The sequence below is a fragment of the Haliotis rufescens genome, unplaced genomic scaffold, assembly GCF_023055435.1.
Source record: "Haliotis rufescens isolate VD_foot unplaced genomic scaffold, xgHalRufe1.0.p SCAF_33, whole genome shotgun sequence".
NCBI classification, from domain to species: Eukaryota; Metazoa; Mollusca; class Gastropoda; order Lepetellida; family Haliotidae; genus Haliotis; species Haliotis rufescens.
The window spans coordinates 4,613,365-4,627,654 of NW_025964035.1; the positions used below are offsets into that span (position 1 = coordinate 4,613,365).

Here is a 14,290-nt window from a genome sequence, read left to right on the forward strand (position 1 = left end):
TGATTGGTATCATGAGCATCGATCCACGCAATTGGGATACGATGACATGCATCAACAAAGTCAGCCAAAGTGACCACCTGTCTCGTTAGTCGCCTCTTACTACAAGCATAGTCGCCTTTTATGGCAAACATGGGTTGCTGAAGACCTATTCTCTAGCCGGATCTTCACGGGTGAGGAGTTGTTTAGTAAAACACATGAACATGTATTGATAGACTATTCAATTAGTGATGTTGAATGGAAGAAACAAGAGATTTGTCTGACTTTAATGTTTGATCGTCTGACGGAAAATACGTATTTATACATAATAGTAGAAGCGTTTTATATAACTTGCGGTAGCGCAGTGAAGACTTACACCCAGTCCAGCTGTAGCCTCTCCTGGGGCGGGTCTATAGGTAGGGAAGAGTCTTTGTATGCCTCTGGCTGAACGACCTTAACCTTCTTGCCGTGAACCTCCAAGGTCACGGCGTGCTTGTTGCTTTCATCTATATCCGGTTCCAGTGGAGGCTCTGGTTCCGGTGCAACTGCGCCTTTTGGTGGTCCTGGAAATATTAGGGGTGCTGATAAGTTAGTTTGAAGACAAACGATATATGTCATTTCCTCGATTTAAAGGTAGTTATCAATCGCTCATTGCAAACGCTGCTTAATCACAGATCGTTTCAGCGTAAAAGTATTCACATGAGTGAGTGAGTATGGTTGTACGCCGCTTTTAGCAATATTGCAGCAATATCACGGCGGGGGACACCAGAAATCTGCTTCACACATTGTACCGATACGGGGAATCGAACCCGGGCCTTCGGTGTGACGAGCGAACGCTTTAACCACTAGGCTACCCCATCGCCCCTATTTGCATTAAGTACTTACATAAATTATATAACGATAAATGTAACCGTATACCGAAGGGTTTGTTTGCTTGTTTGTTGAACAAACATGGTCTGACAAAGGTTATTCTTAGATTCGGAATCCTTGAAAAGTAATCCTGTTAGCTCTTCTCCATGTGTAGTGTAATGAAATATAGTTTTGCACTAAGCTATCACAACGTCAAGGCATTCGACAAGCGCCCCGTGTTTTAACTGTGATATTTCAGGGCAAAGCTATATTTTATTACACTACACGTGGGGATAGAGAAAACTTTATTTCTGAAGTAAATAACACAGGTTTATCACAACATACAAGAAGTCACACTGACTTCTCCGGGGTGTTTGTAGTGACATGGGTAATCCTGCGTGGCCCGTGAAGACCCGGTCTAGAACAGGTCTTCAGTAACCCATGCTTGCCGTAAAAGGCGACTATGCTTGTCGTAAAAGGCGACTATGCTTGCCGTAAAAGGCGACTATGCTTGCCGTAAAAGGCGACTATGCTTGCCGTAAAAGGCGACTATGCTTGTCGACTAACGGGATCGGGTGGTCAGGCTCGCTGACTTCATGCATGTCATCGTATCCCAATTGCGCAGATCGATGCTCATGATGTCAATCCCTGTATTATCTGGTCCAGACTTGATTATTTACAGACCGCCGTCATACAGCTGGAATATTGTGGGTGCGGCGTTAAACAACAAACAAGCAAACAATGCTTCTTATATTTGACCTTGTGTGCTTTGTTTGGTCGGAGTGCCACTGCCCTCGTCTGACGGCTTGTCCACTTCAATCATTGGTGGCGGCCCAGGGGCGTCATCCGGGGACTTTTTCGCTGTAAGGAGACAAGATATTATATCCCTCGTCCCTGCTGTTTACTGGTATATATTCATTAATTCTCATTCGGTTTAGTTTAATAAAATATTACATGGCAACACATATTTGTGAGATGTATTCTACGTCAAATTGAACAGTAGTGCAATTATATTACAGCGTGCAAACTTAAGGATGACCGACTCCGTGGTGTAGTAGGGAGAGCGTCTGCCCAGACAGCGGAAAGTCGGTTTCGATCCCCTGGTCGCGTCACACGAAAAGACGTAAACAGATGGTGCTTGTTGTTACCCTGTCTGGGTATTAAAGGGATAGGTGAGATGAAATGGGGTTTAACGTCGCGTCCAAGATTATTGCACTTATATAGCGATGTGCATGCACGTGTGTGTGTGTGTGTGTGTGTGTGTGTGTGTGTGTGGCTGCTTGTACTAGTCCGGACTGATGCCGATTTATAGTGCTAGCACACTGAGATACCATGCCGCAGTTTAACATGAAAACCCCACTCAGACACAGTATACTGAATCCGAGCCGACCAGTCCTTGTTTTAGCCCCTTAATGCCGAGCGCCAGACAGTACCATCTTTTGGTATGACGCGGCTGGGGATCGAACCCCGGACCCTCCGCTCTCCGGGCGGACGCTCTACCATTAGACCACGGAGGCGGTCCTTAAAAGATAGAAAAGGACTGGTCGGCGTGAAGTCGCTGTAAGGTGTCTAAGTGGGATATCAATAATAACATTGCGGCATGGCATCTTAGTGAGCTAGCACTATAAAACCAGTATTAGTGTGGAAAAGCACAGACACCTTAATAAAGAAAGACTAATATTGAGCAGTTTAACAATTTGCTGTGAAACCAAGGTTCATAAACATAGCGAAGCTGCCACGCGAATACACCACCATCGGATCCTGGCACAACTAAGCGAAGCAATTATGTACAGCGACTTTCGGCGTCTCAGACCAATGTGCTGCCAGTGCCTCAATAGTCAAAGCGATGATTTGAGTGAGTGGTTATTGTTTTACACCGCTTCTTAGCAATATTCTAGCAAAATCACGGCGCGGGACATCAGAGATGGGCTTTGAACCCGGACATTCGACGTAATGAGTGAACACTTTAACCAGTAGGCTACCCCTCGCCCCGATAATTTCAATTCAGACATCCATGTACCAAATCTCACACAACAAACACCCTATTTCATTTAATTAAATGGTCGTAAGTTAATCCTTTCCGTTAACAGTAGAACTAGTCGCCCAGTATTCACGATTTAAATTGTTCAATTACAATATAATTTCTCTTAAGTATAGAACAAAACACACGAGAAAGTAATAAATGTCTTCGAAAAAAGTCTAAAATCACACAGGTCGTAGTCCAGTTTGGTAAAACCACCAAACCACAGCTATGGGATTCGAACCACGACTAGCAGATCCTTGCAGGTAAGGGGCACAACTCTGAGCAGTGAACTGCGACACTTTACTACTCGACCAACCGTGCTGTTTTTTACTTTTTACAGAAACGTCGATATAAACTGCAGGGCCAAAGAAATGTTATCAAAACATTACTCGGCCGAAACACTACAACTGTACGGTTGAAAACATAACTAAGACACCCGTACAAATACATCACCATCGAATAACCATTTCTTGTTTGTTCATTTTTAATCACCATCAAATATGGATGTATTCTTTCTTTTCTCAAGCAGTTTATTACAAAGGCTCCGGTGTATTGCTTAACCGTATTTTTATATATTTTTATTTCTTATTGTGTAATTGCATCAATCACCATGACGACAACATGCATAATTACAGGTGTAAACAAATATGATATGTGTGCACGTGCTTGATGGACCATGTACAAGTGATATTGACATGCCTGGCAAAAACAACATCACACGTCAACAACACACGTGACACCTGCAACACATCAGTTTCAATCTAGGTCCAATATATCTTAGAGGCCATATTCTATCTTTCCAAATCTTACAGATCGATCCAGGAAATCGACTGACTATTAATGTTTCATAACAAGCATGTGGACCGTTTGTAAGTAGAAACACGTTCTTAAGGATGAAGGCCGGGGGAGTAGCCCCGTAGTTAAAGCGTTCGGTCGTCATGCCTTAGGCCCGGGTTCGATTCCAAACATGAGTTCCCTAATATGTGAAGCCCATTTGTGGTGTTCCGCGCCATGATACTGCTGACACTTTGCAAATAGGAAGTGGGAAAGGCTTTATACCGTCTTAGCAATATCCCAGCAAGTATCACGTCGTGGTACCCGAAATAGGCTTCAACAAGCACACATCTGCACGGGGAATAAATCCAGGACTTCGGCGTGACGTGTGAATACTTTAACCAACAGGCTATCCCAACAGCATACACAAGGGTGTGTGTGCTGAACAAATGTAATTAGGGGTTTTGAATATTTTGGGGATATATTTATGAAATTATGTGCTCAGTCTTCACTACAAAAAGATGTCCCCCAAAACATTCATCATCCCTAACATTTTCGGTAATAACAGAATGGGCGAGGTGAACATTTAACATCGCATCGACATTATCTCCCCCACATAGCGATGTATGTAATCACTGCTGGTATTCTTTGCCTTATCCTCTGAGCATCACTTCAAATAGACAGGGGCGGTCGGGCAGCCTAGTGGTTGAAGCTTACCTCGTCACGCCGAAGACCCGGGTTCGATTCCCGACATGGGTACAATGTGTGAAGCCCATTTCTGGTGTCCCCCGCCGTGATATTGCTGGACTATTGCTAAAACCGGCGTAAAACCATACTCACTCACTCACTCAAATAGACAGGATGGCTTGACAATAGCCTAAAGGATATCGTATTTTAGCCCACTGTCCTCTCCTCTTACATATTTACAATCATGCATACATTAATACTATAGCAATGTGGGACACTGGAGGTTTATAGTCAGATGACGCCCTTGCCTCGGGAAGATGGAGATTGTCGTTGTATGACATACCGTCGTTTCCCTTTTTACATAGAAAAACATGCCTTGTCACTAGCTATTGGGATATTGTCATTAGATAGCCGACTGTCCACCCATTGTTACGCACTGACAATGATGCATGCATTGCCACCAGACAGTGGGAGCTTGTCGTTATATCGGCAAATGCACATTACTCTTATATATGACAATAATGGATGCATTAACTAAGAGGAGATTGTCTTAAGAAAATATACTGTGCCTTGTCCCTTATATACTGATTATACTAATGGGAGCTTGTCATTACATATCCGACTGCACGATACACTTATATACTGACAATGTATTAACACTAGCTAATGGGAGCTTGTCATTACATATCCGACTGCTCGATACACTTATATACTGACAATACATTAACACTAGCTAATGGGAGCTTGTCATTACATATCCAACTGCACGATACACTTATATACTGAGACTAATGCATGCATTAACATCATGGAATGGGAACTTTTCTATAGATTACCAACAGTACGTTACACTTATATACTGACAATACATTAACACTAGCTAATGGGAGCTTGTCATTACATATCCGACTGCTCGATACACTTATATACTGACAATGTATTAACACTAGCTAATGGGAGCTTGTCATTACATATCCGACTGCTCGATACACTTATATACTGACAATGTATTAACACTAGCTAATGGGAGCTTGTCATTACATATCCAACTGCACGATACACTTATATACTGACAATGTATTAACACTAGCTAATGGGAGCTTGTCATTACATATCCGACTGCTCGATACACTTATATACTGACAATACATTAACACTAGCTAATGGGAGCTTGTCATTACATATCCGACTGCTCGATACACTTATATACTGACAATACATTAACACTAGCTAATGGGAGCTTGTCATTACATATCCGACTGCTCGATACACTTATATACTGACAATGTATTAACACTAGCTAATGGGAGCTTGTCATTACATATCCGACTGCTCGATACACTTATATACTGACAATGTATTAACACTAGCTAATGGGAGCTTGTCATTACATATCCGACTGCTCGATACACTTATATACTGACAATACATTAACACTAGCTAATGGGAGCTTGTCATTACATATCCGACTGCTCGATACACTTATATACTGACAATACATTAACACTAGCTAATGGGAGCTTGTCATTACATATCCGACTGCTCGATACACTTATATACTGACAATGTATTAACACTAGCTAATGGGAGCTTGTCATTACATATCCGACTGCTCGATACACTTATATACTGACAATACATTAACACTAGCTAATGGGAGCTTGTCATTACATATCCGACTGCTCGATACACTTATATACTGACAATGTATTAACACTAGCTAATGGGAGCTTGTCATTACATATCCGACTGCTCGATACACTTATATACTGACAATACATTAACACTAGCTAATGGGAGCTTGTCATTACATATCCGACTGCTCGATACACTTATATACTGACAATACATTAACACTAGCTAATGGGAGCTTGTCATTACATATCCGACTGCTCGATACACTTATATACTGACAATGTATTAACACTAGCTAATGGGAGCTTGTCATTACATATCCGACTGCTCGATACACTTATATACTGACAATGTATTAACACTAGCTAATGGGAGCTTGTCATTACATATCCGACTGCTCGATACACTTATATACTGACAATACATTAACACTAGCTAATGGGAGCTTGTCATTACATATCCGACTGCTCGATACACTTATATACTGACAATACATTAACACTAGCTAATGGGAGCTTGTCATTACATATCCGACTGCTCGATACACTTATATACTGACAATGTATTAACACTAGCTAATGGGAGCTTGTCATTACATATCCGACTGCTCGATACACTTATATACTGACAATGTATTAACACTAGCTAATGGGAGCTTGTCATTACATATCCGACTGCTCGATACACTTATATACTGACAATACATTAACACTAGCTAATGGGAGCTTGTCATTACATATCCGACTGCTCGATACACTTATATACTGACAATACATTAACACTAGCTAATGGGAGCTTGTCATTACATATCCGACTGCTCGATACACTTATATACTGACAATGTATTAACACTAGCTAATGGGAGCTTGTCATTACATATCCGACTGCTCGATACACTTATATACTGACAATGTATTAACACTAGCTAATGGGAGCTTGTCATTACATATCCGACTGCTCGATACACTTATATGCTGAGACTAATGCATGCATTAACATCATGGAATGGGAACTTTTCTATAGATTACCAACAGTACGTTACACTTATATACTGACAATACATTAACACTAGCTAATGGGAGCTTGTCATTACATATCCGACTGCTCGATACACTTATATACTGACAATACATTAACACTAGCTAATGGGAGCTTGTCATTACATATCCGACTGCTCGATACACTTATATGCTGAGACTAATGCATGCATTAACATCATGGAATGGGAACTTTTCTATAGATTACCAACAGTACGTTACACTTATATACTGACAATACATTAACACTAGCTAATGGGAGCTTGTCATTACATATCCGACTGCTCGATACACTTATATACTGACAATACATTAACACTAGCTAATGGGAGCTTGTCATTACATATCCGACTGCTCGATTCACTTATATACTGACAATACATTAACACTAGCTAATGGGAGCTTGTCATTACATATCCGACTGCTCGATACACTTATATACTGACAATGTATTAACACTAGCTAATGGGAGCTTGTCATTACATATCCGACTGCTCGATACACTTATATACTGACAATACATTAACACTAGCTAATGGGAGCTTGTCATTACATATCCGACTGCTCGATACACTTATATACTGACAATGTATTAACACTAGCTAATGGGAGCTTGTCATTACATATCCGACTGCTCGATACACTTATATACTGACAATACATTAACACTAGCTAATGGGAGCTTGTCATTACATATCCGACTGCTCGATACACTTATATACTGACAATGTATTAACACTAGCTAATGGGAGCTTGTCATTACATATCCGACTGCTCGATACACTTATATACTGACAATGTATTAACACTAGCTAATGGGAGCTTGTCATTACATATCCGACTGCTCGATACACTTATATGCTGAGACTAATGCATGCATTAACATCATGGAATGGGAACTTTTCTATAGATTATCAACAGTACGTTACACTTATATACTGACAATACATTAACACTAGCTAATGGGAGCTTGTCATTACATATCCGACTGCTCGATACACTTATATACTGACAATGTATTAACACTAGCTAATGGGAGCTTGTCATTACATATCCGACTGCTCGATACACTTATATACTGACAATACATTAACACTAGCTAATGGGAGCTTGTCATTACATATCCGACTGCTCGATACACTTATATACTGACAATGTATTAACACTAGCTAATGGGAGCTTGTCATTACATATCCGACTGCTCGATACACTTATATACTGACAATACATTAACACTAGCTAATGGGAGCTTGTCATTACATATCCGACTGCTCGATACACTTATATACTGACAATGTATTAACACTAGCTAATGGGAGCTTGTCATTACATATCCGACTGCTCGATACACTTATATGCTGAGACTAATGCATGCATTAACATCATGGAATGGGAACTTTTCTATAGATTACCAACAGTACGTTACACTTATATACTGACAATACATTAACACTAGCTAATGGGAGCTTGTCATTACATATCCGACTGCTCGATACACTTATATACTGACAATACATTAACACTAGCTAATGGGAGCTTGTCATTACATATCCGACTGCTCGATACACTTATATGCTGAGACTAATGCATGCATTAACATCATGGAATGGGAACTTTTCTATAGATTACCAACAGTACGTTACACTTATATACTGACAATACATTAACACTAGCTAATGGGAGCTTGTCATTACATATCCGACTGCTCGATACACTTATATACTGACAATACATTAACACTAGCTAATGGGAGCTTGTCATTACATATCCGACTGCTCGATACACTTATATACTGACAATACATTAACACTAGCTAATGGGAGCTTGTCATTACATATCCGACTGCTCGATACACTTATATACTGACAATGTATTAACACTAGCTAATGGGAGCTTGTCATTACATATCCGACTGCTCGATACACTTATATACTGACAATACATTAACACTAGCTAATGGGAGCTTGTCATTACATATCCGACTGCTCGATACACTTATATACTGACAATGTATTAACACTAGCTAATGGGAGCTTGTCATTACATATCCGACTGCTCGATACACTTATATACTGACAATACATTAACACTAGCTAATGGGAGCTTGTCATTACATATCCGACTGCTCGATACACTTATATACTGACAATACATTAACACTAGCTAATGGGAGCTTGTCATTACATATCCGACTGCTCGATACACTTATATACTGACAATGTATTAACACTAGCTAATGGGAGCTTGTCATTACATATCCGACTGCTCGATACACTTATATACTGACAATGTATTAACACTAGCTAATGGGAGCTTGTCATTACATATCCGACTGCTCGATACACTTATATACTGACAATACATTAACACTAGCTAATGGGAGCTTGTCATTACATATCCGACTGCTCGATACACTTATATACTGACAATACATTAACACTAGCTAATGGGAGCTTGTCATTACATATCCGACTGCTCGATACACTTATATACTGACAATACATTAACACTAGCTAATGGGAGCTTGTCATTACATATCCGACTGCTCGATACACTTATATACTGACAATACATTAACACTAGCTAATGGGAGCTTGTCATTACATATCCGACTGCTCGATACACTTATATACTGACAATACATTAACACTAGCTAATGGGAGCTTGTCATTACATATCCGACTGCTCGATACACTTATATACTGACAATACATTAACACTAGCTAATGGGAGCTTGTCATTACATATCCGACTGCTCGATACACTTATATACTGACAATACATTAACACTAGCTAATGGGAGCTTGTCATTACATATCCGACTGCTCGATACACTTATATACTGACAATGTATTAACACTAGCTAATGGGAGCTTGTCATTACATATCCGACTGCTCGATACACTTATATACTGACAATACATTAACACTAGCTAATGGGAGCTTGTCATTACATATCCGACTGCTCGATACACTTATATACTGACAATGTATTAACACTAGCTAATGGGAGCTTGTCATTACATATCCGACTGCTCGATACACTTATATACTGACAATGTATTAACACTAGCTAATGGGAGCTTGTCATTACATATCCGACTGCTCGATACACTTATATACTGACAATACATTAACACTAGCTAATGGGAGCTTGTCATTACATATCCGACTGCTCGATACACTTATATACTGACAATACATTAACACTAGCTAATGGGAGCTTGTCATTACATATCCGACTGCTCGATACACTTATATACTGACAATACATTAACACTAGCTAATGGGAGCTTGTCATTACATATCCGACTGCTCGATACACTTATATACTGACAATGTATTAACACTAGCTAATGGGAGCTTGTCATTACATATCCGACTGCTCGATACACTTATATACTGACAATGCATTAACACTAGCTAATGGGAGCTTGTCATTACATATCCGACTGCTCGATACACTTATATACTGACAATACATTAACACTAGCTAATGGGAGCTTGTCATTACATATCCGACTGCTCGATACACTTATATACTGACAATGTATTAACACTAGCTAATGGGAGCTTGTCATTACATATCCGACTGCTCGATACACTTATATACTGACAATACATTAACACTAGCTAATGGGAGCTTGTCATTACATATCCGACTGCTCGATACACTTATATGCTGAGACTAATGCATGCATTAACATCATGGAATGGGAACTTTTCTATAGATTACCAACAGTACGTTACACTTATATACTGACAATACATTAACACTAGCTAATGGGAGCTTGTTATTACATATCCAACTGTAGGTGACACTTATATACTGACAATGCATTGACACTAGCTAATGGGGGCTTGTCATTATATATCCAACTGTAGGTTACATTAATATACTGACAATGCATTTACACTAGCTAATGGGGGCTTGTCATTATATATCCAACTGTAGGTTACACTTATATACTGACAATGCATTAACACTAGCAAATGGGAGCTTGTCATTACATATCCAACTGCACGTTACACTTATGTATTGACAATGCATTTTCACCTAGCAATGGGAGCTTGTCTTTCAATGGTCTACTGTGCCCTTTCCCTTATATATATTGACAATAATGCATGCATTCACTCTCGCCAATGGGAGCTTGTCGTTATGTAGACAGCTGCTCGTTACTCTTATATATGACAATAATGCATGCATTAACACTGACCAATTGGATGCTATCGTTACTGCCTGCCTAACTGGGGCAATGTCGTTGACCTACATAATGACATGCACAAAACATGCTATCAAGAAAGACATACACAAAGCGTGTGTTGATTCTGGCAAGGCGAATGTGCTATGTATATGCATTCTAAACTAGCTACCGATATTAGTCAATACTGTAAGCCCGCGTATGTTATACAAAGTCCCTGTGTAGCTGTGGACTATGATGCATGCACTAGCGCTACCCAGAAGATTATGTCAGTATACAGCATGCTGGTTGTACCGCTGTTCATTAGAGCCCTGACTGTGGATACGAGGCTAGTAGATGCAATCAGACCACGCACTCGTAGGAAACCTTAGGAGAAACGGTTGGAAAGACACAGAAACACAACTCAAAACCATGTTACATAAAGACTAAATGAATTTTGTTAACGACGCACTGAGCTATATTCCAGCGGTCTATAAATAATCGAGTCTGGACCAGACAATCCAGTGAGTGACATCATGAGCATCGATCCACGCAATTGGGATACGATGACACGCATCAACCAAGTCAGCGAGCCTGACCACCCGATCCCGTTAGTCGCCTCTTACGACAAGCATAGTCGCCTCTTACGGCAAGCATGGGTTGCTGAAGACCAATTCTAACCTGGATCTTCACGGGTTGTATACAATGTGCATTAGCAGATCGCCTCAATACAAAAGAAATATATTAGCATTTTCTTCTTCTATATAAGTACTACTGTTTGGACACTTATGACAAAGAACATCTCAACATGAATTTTAATGTATTGATTGTTTACTAGTTTTCAGTCTGTTTTTAACAAGACCAGACCTTACCTTGTTTGACAGATGTGTCCTTACTCTCCTTCTCTTTGCTATCAGGTACTGCTTTGACCGGATCTGGCTCTGTCTTCTGATTGGCTGGTTCAATCTTTGGCGAGGGTTGATTGGCTTGTTGGGGTGGGTTCGGCTGCTCATTGGTTGTCGTTGCTTGAGGGACACTTTCGTCAACGGACTTCTCTCGACTTATTGTCGATAATGTTGATTTTTCTTTTTGTAATGATGCCTGTGAAAGAGAATATGTGGGTTTTTCTTATCCAGCTGCATTGCAATGTCGGGAAGATCTGACTGTCGGTTTAGAGAAGGGCTCTATTCGCGGTGATTGGACAGTGGCAGTTAGTTTCAAGCCATTCGTCAGTTGTCTTGGTGATCTTCATGTGTATCACACGTAACTGAACAAAATCCACATAAAAAGATTTGACAATTATTTAGGAATGTTCACAGATGATTTACGCTCCCAAAAACATTCCGGATTCAAAGTTAGAAGGTTTCCGGACAGTTTCCGGATTATTTCCGGATAGTTTCCGGATTATTTCCGGAACACGGAACCTGGCTTTTCATGCTGTGTCTGCTTGCTCTGATCTACAGCGGACATCATTATAACAGTTGATATTGTCACACCCACATAATTTTTCAGAACAACCACCTAGTCCAGTAACGATTTTCTTGGTAGGACCTGAAACATGATTATTTTTTGGTAGGACCTGAAGCATGGTTACTTTTGTACCAGTATCTACCCGAACGAATTGGTTGTTTCAGACTAATCCCAGTGACGCGTGGCTATTGTTTCAGTCAGATAATGAAGGAGGCCGTGTATACTTCATGAAGTCAGATGCGGCCTACTTCATGCATGAATTTTGTTCGAACTGTAACGTTGCCAGATATTGAGCAATGTGGATCTGGAGTAGATAGCCGCAAAACTGTAGCAAATGTTGCAGTAGAAATATTGCCGATGTAATCTGAACCCTCGCTGGTTTCCCCTCTATGTAACGTAAACCGGAAACGCCAGACTGCACCCAGTCTCGATAATCTGCCGAAATAGATTCCAATGGTAAAAGACAAAATGGCGGTGAAATTATATGAATGGATAACTGAAAATACCGGATGACACCGGATGTTCGCGAAAAGGGTGAGCATGCCCTGCCCGCCATGCTATGGTTTGTTCGTTAGTTATACAAATAACGTTAAAATGACCGTAGATGTAGATGTAGATGTAATGCATACGAGCCGTGATGCTTGCCGTACCAGGCGACTATGCTTGTCGTAAGAGGCGACTAACGGGATCGGGTGGTCAGGCTCGCTGACTTGGTTGAAGCATGTCATCGATCCCAATTGCGCGGATTGATGCTCATGGTATTAATCACTGGATTGTCTGGTTCAGACTCGCTTATGTACAGACCGCCGTCATATAGCAAGAATATTGCTAAGTGCGGCGTTAAACAACAAACCCACCAACCTAAAGACAATACACGTAGGTGTGGATGAACATCTCACATCACTCACATCCTTTCTTGATCCTTTGTATTCCTCAGGTCAGAGCTCATATGTACATTGAGACTAAGCGTGTGTAACTGTTTATTCTCAGTGCCATTAGACGGTTCAATGACACATCGATTGAACAGTTTCCACATACCTCAAGTTATGTTTGCAACATTTATTTATGGACTTATGGATTAATGAGTGAGTGAGTGACGTAACTTCAACGTATTTTAGCATTATTCAAACACCAAGACAGCGGACGACACCGGAAATGACATCAACACTTTGTACCCATGTAGGGAATCGAACCCGGACTTTCTAATGGAACAACCAGGCCACCCTCCACTCCACTATAGATCTAGGACCTGAGTTTGTGCAGTATGTAACAGTGTCAGGTGACATTAAGGAGGGCCTATTGATTGAACATATATCTGACAGACGCACGTGCCTGCAATCCATCCCCGTCACGATCTGTGTGTACGCTGTGTATTGATCCACTCATCGTTAGAGTGGCATGTCATCTAGACCATTGTTCAGCTGGAGATGTTTACACCAGGGAATTCTGAGATGTACCGGAGGTACCGATGACGCCTTTATGGATACGGTAGTGATGAGATCGCGTTTAACTGTATTTCACATTGGTCAGATGATGGCGGGATCCGTGATGATCCGGGTTAGAATAGGTCTTCAGAAGCCCATGCTTGCCAATGCTCAAAATGTCAATCACTGGATTGTCTGGTCCAGACTCGATTATTTACAGACCGCCGTCATATA

General features: G+C 40.7%; 1 protein-coding gene across 3 annotated transcripts in view; it reads right to left on the reverse strand.

The window, feature by feature from the left end:
• LOC124150270 (echinoderm microtubule-associated protein-like 2) overlaps positions 1 to 14,290 on the reverse strand; it is a 92,227-nt gene that overhangs the window by 22,544 nt on the left and 55,393 nt on the right. For all 3 annotated transcript variants that reach the window (XM_048380810.1, XM_048380811.1, XM_048380809.1), the window contains exons 9-11: positions 12,035 to 12,263; positions 1,585 to 1,686; positions 353 to 539 (exon numbers count right to left, since the gene is read on the reverse strand). In XM_048380810.1, coding sequence (XP_048236767.1) covers positions 353 to 539; positions 1,585 to 1,686; positions 12,035 to 12,263 — 518 coding nt within the window. The remainder of the gene's footprint in view (positions 1 to 352; positions 540 to 1,584; positions 1,687 to 12,034; positions 12,264 to 14,290) is intronic.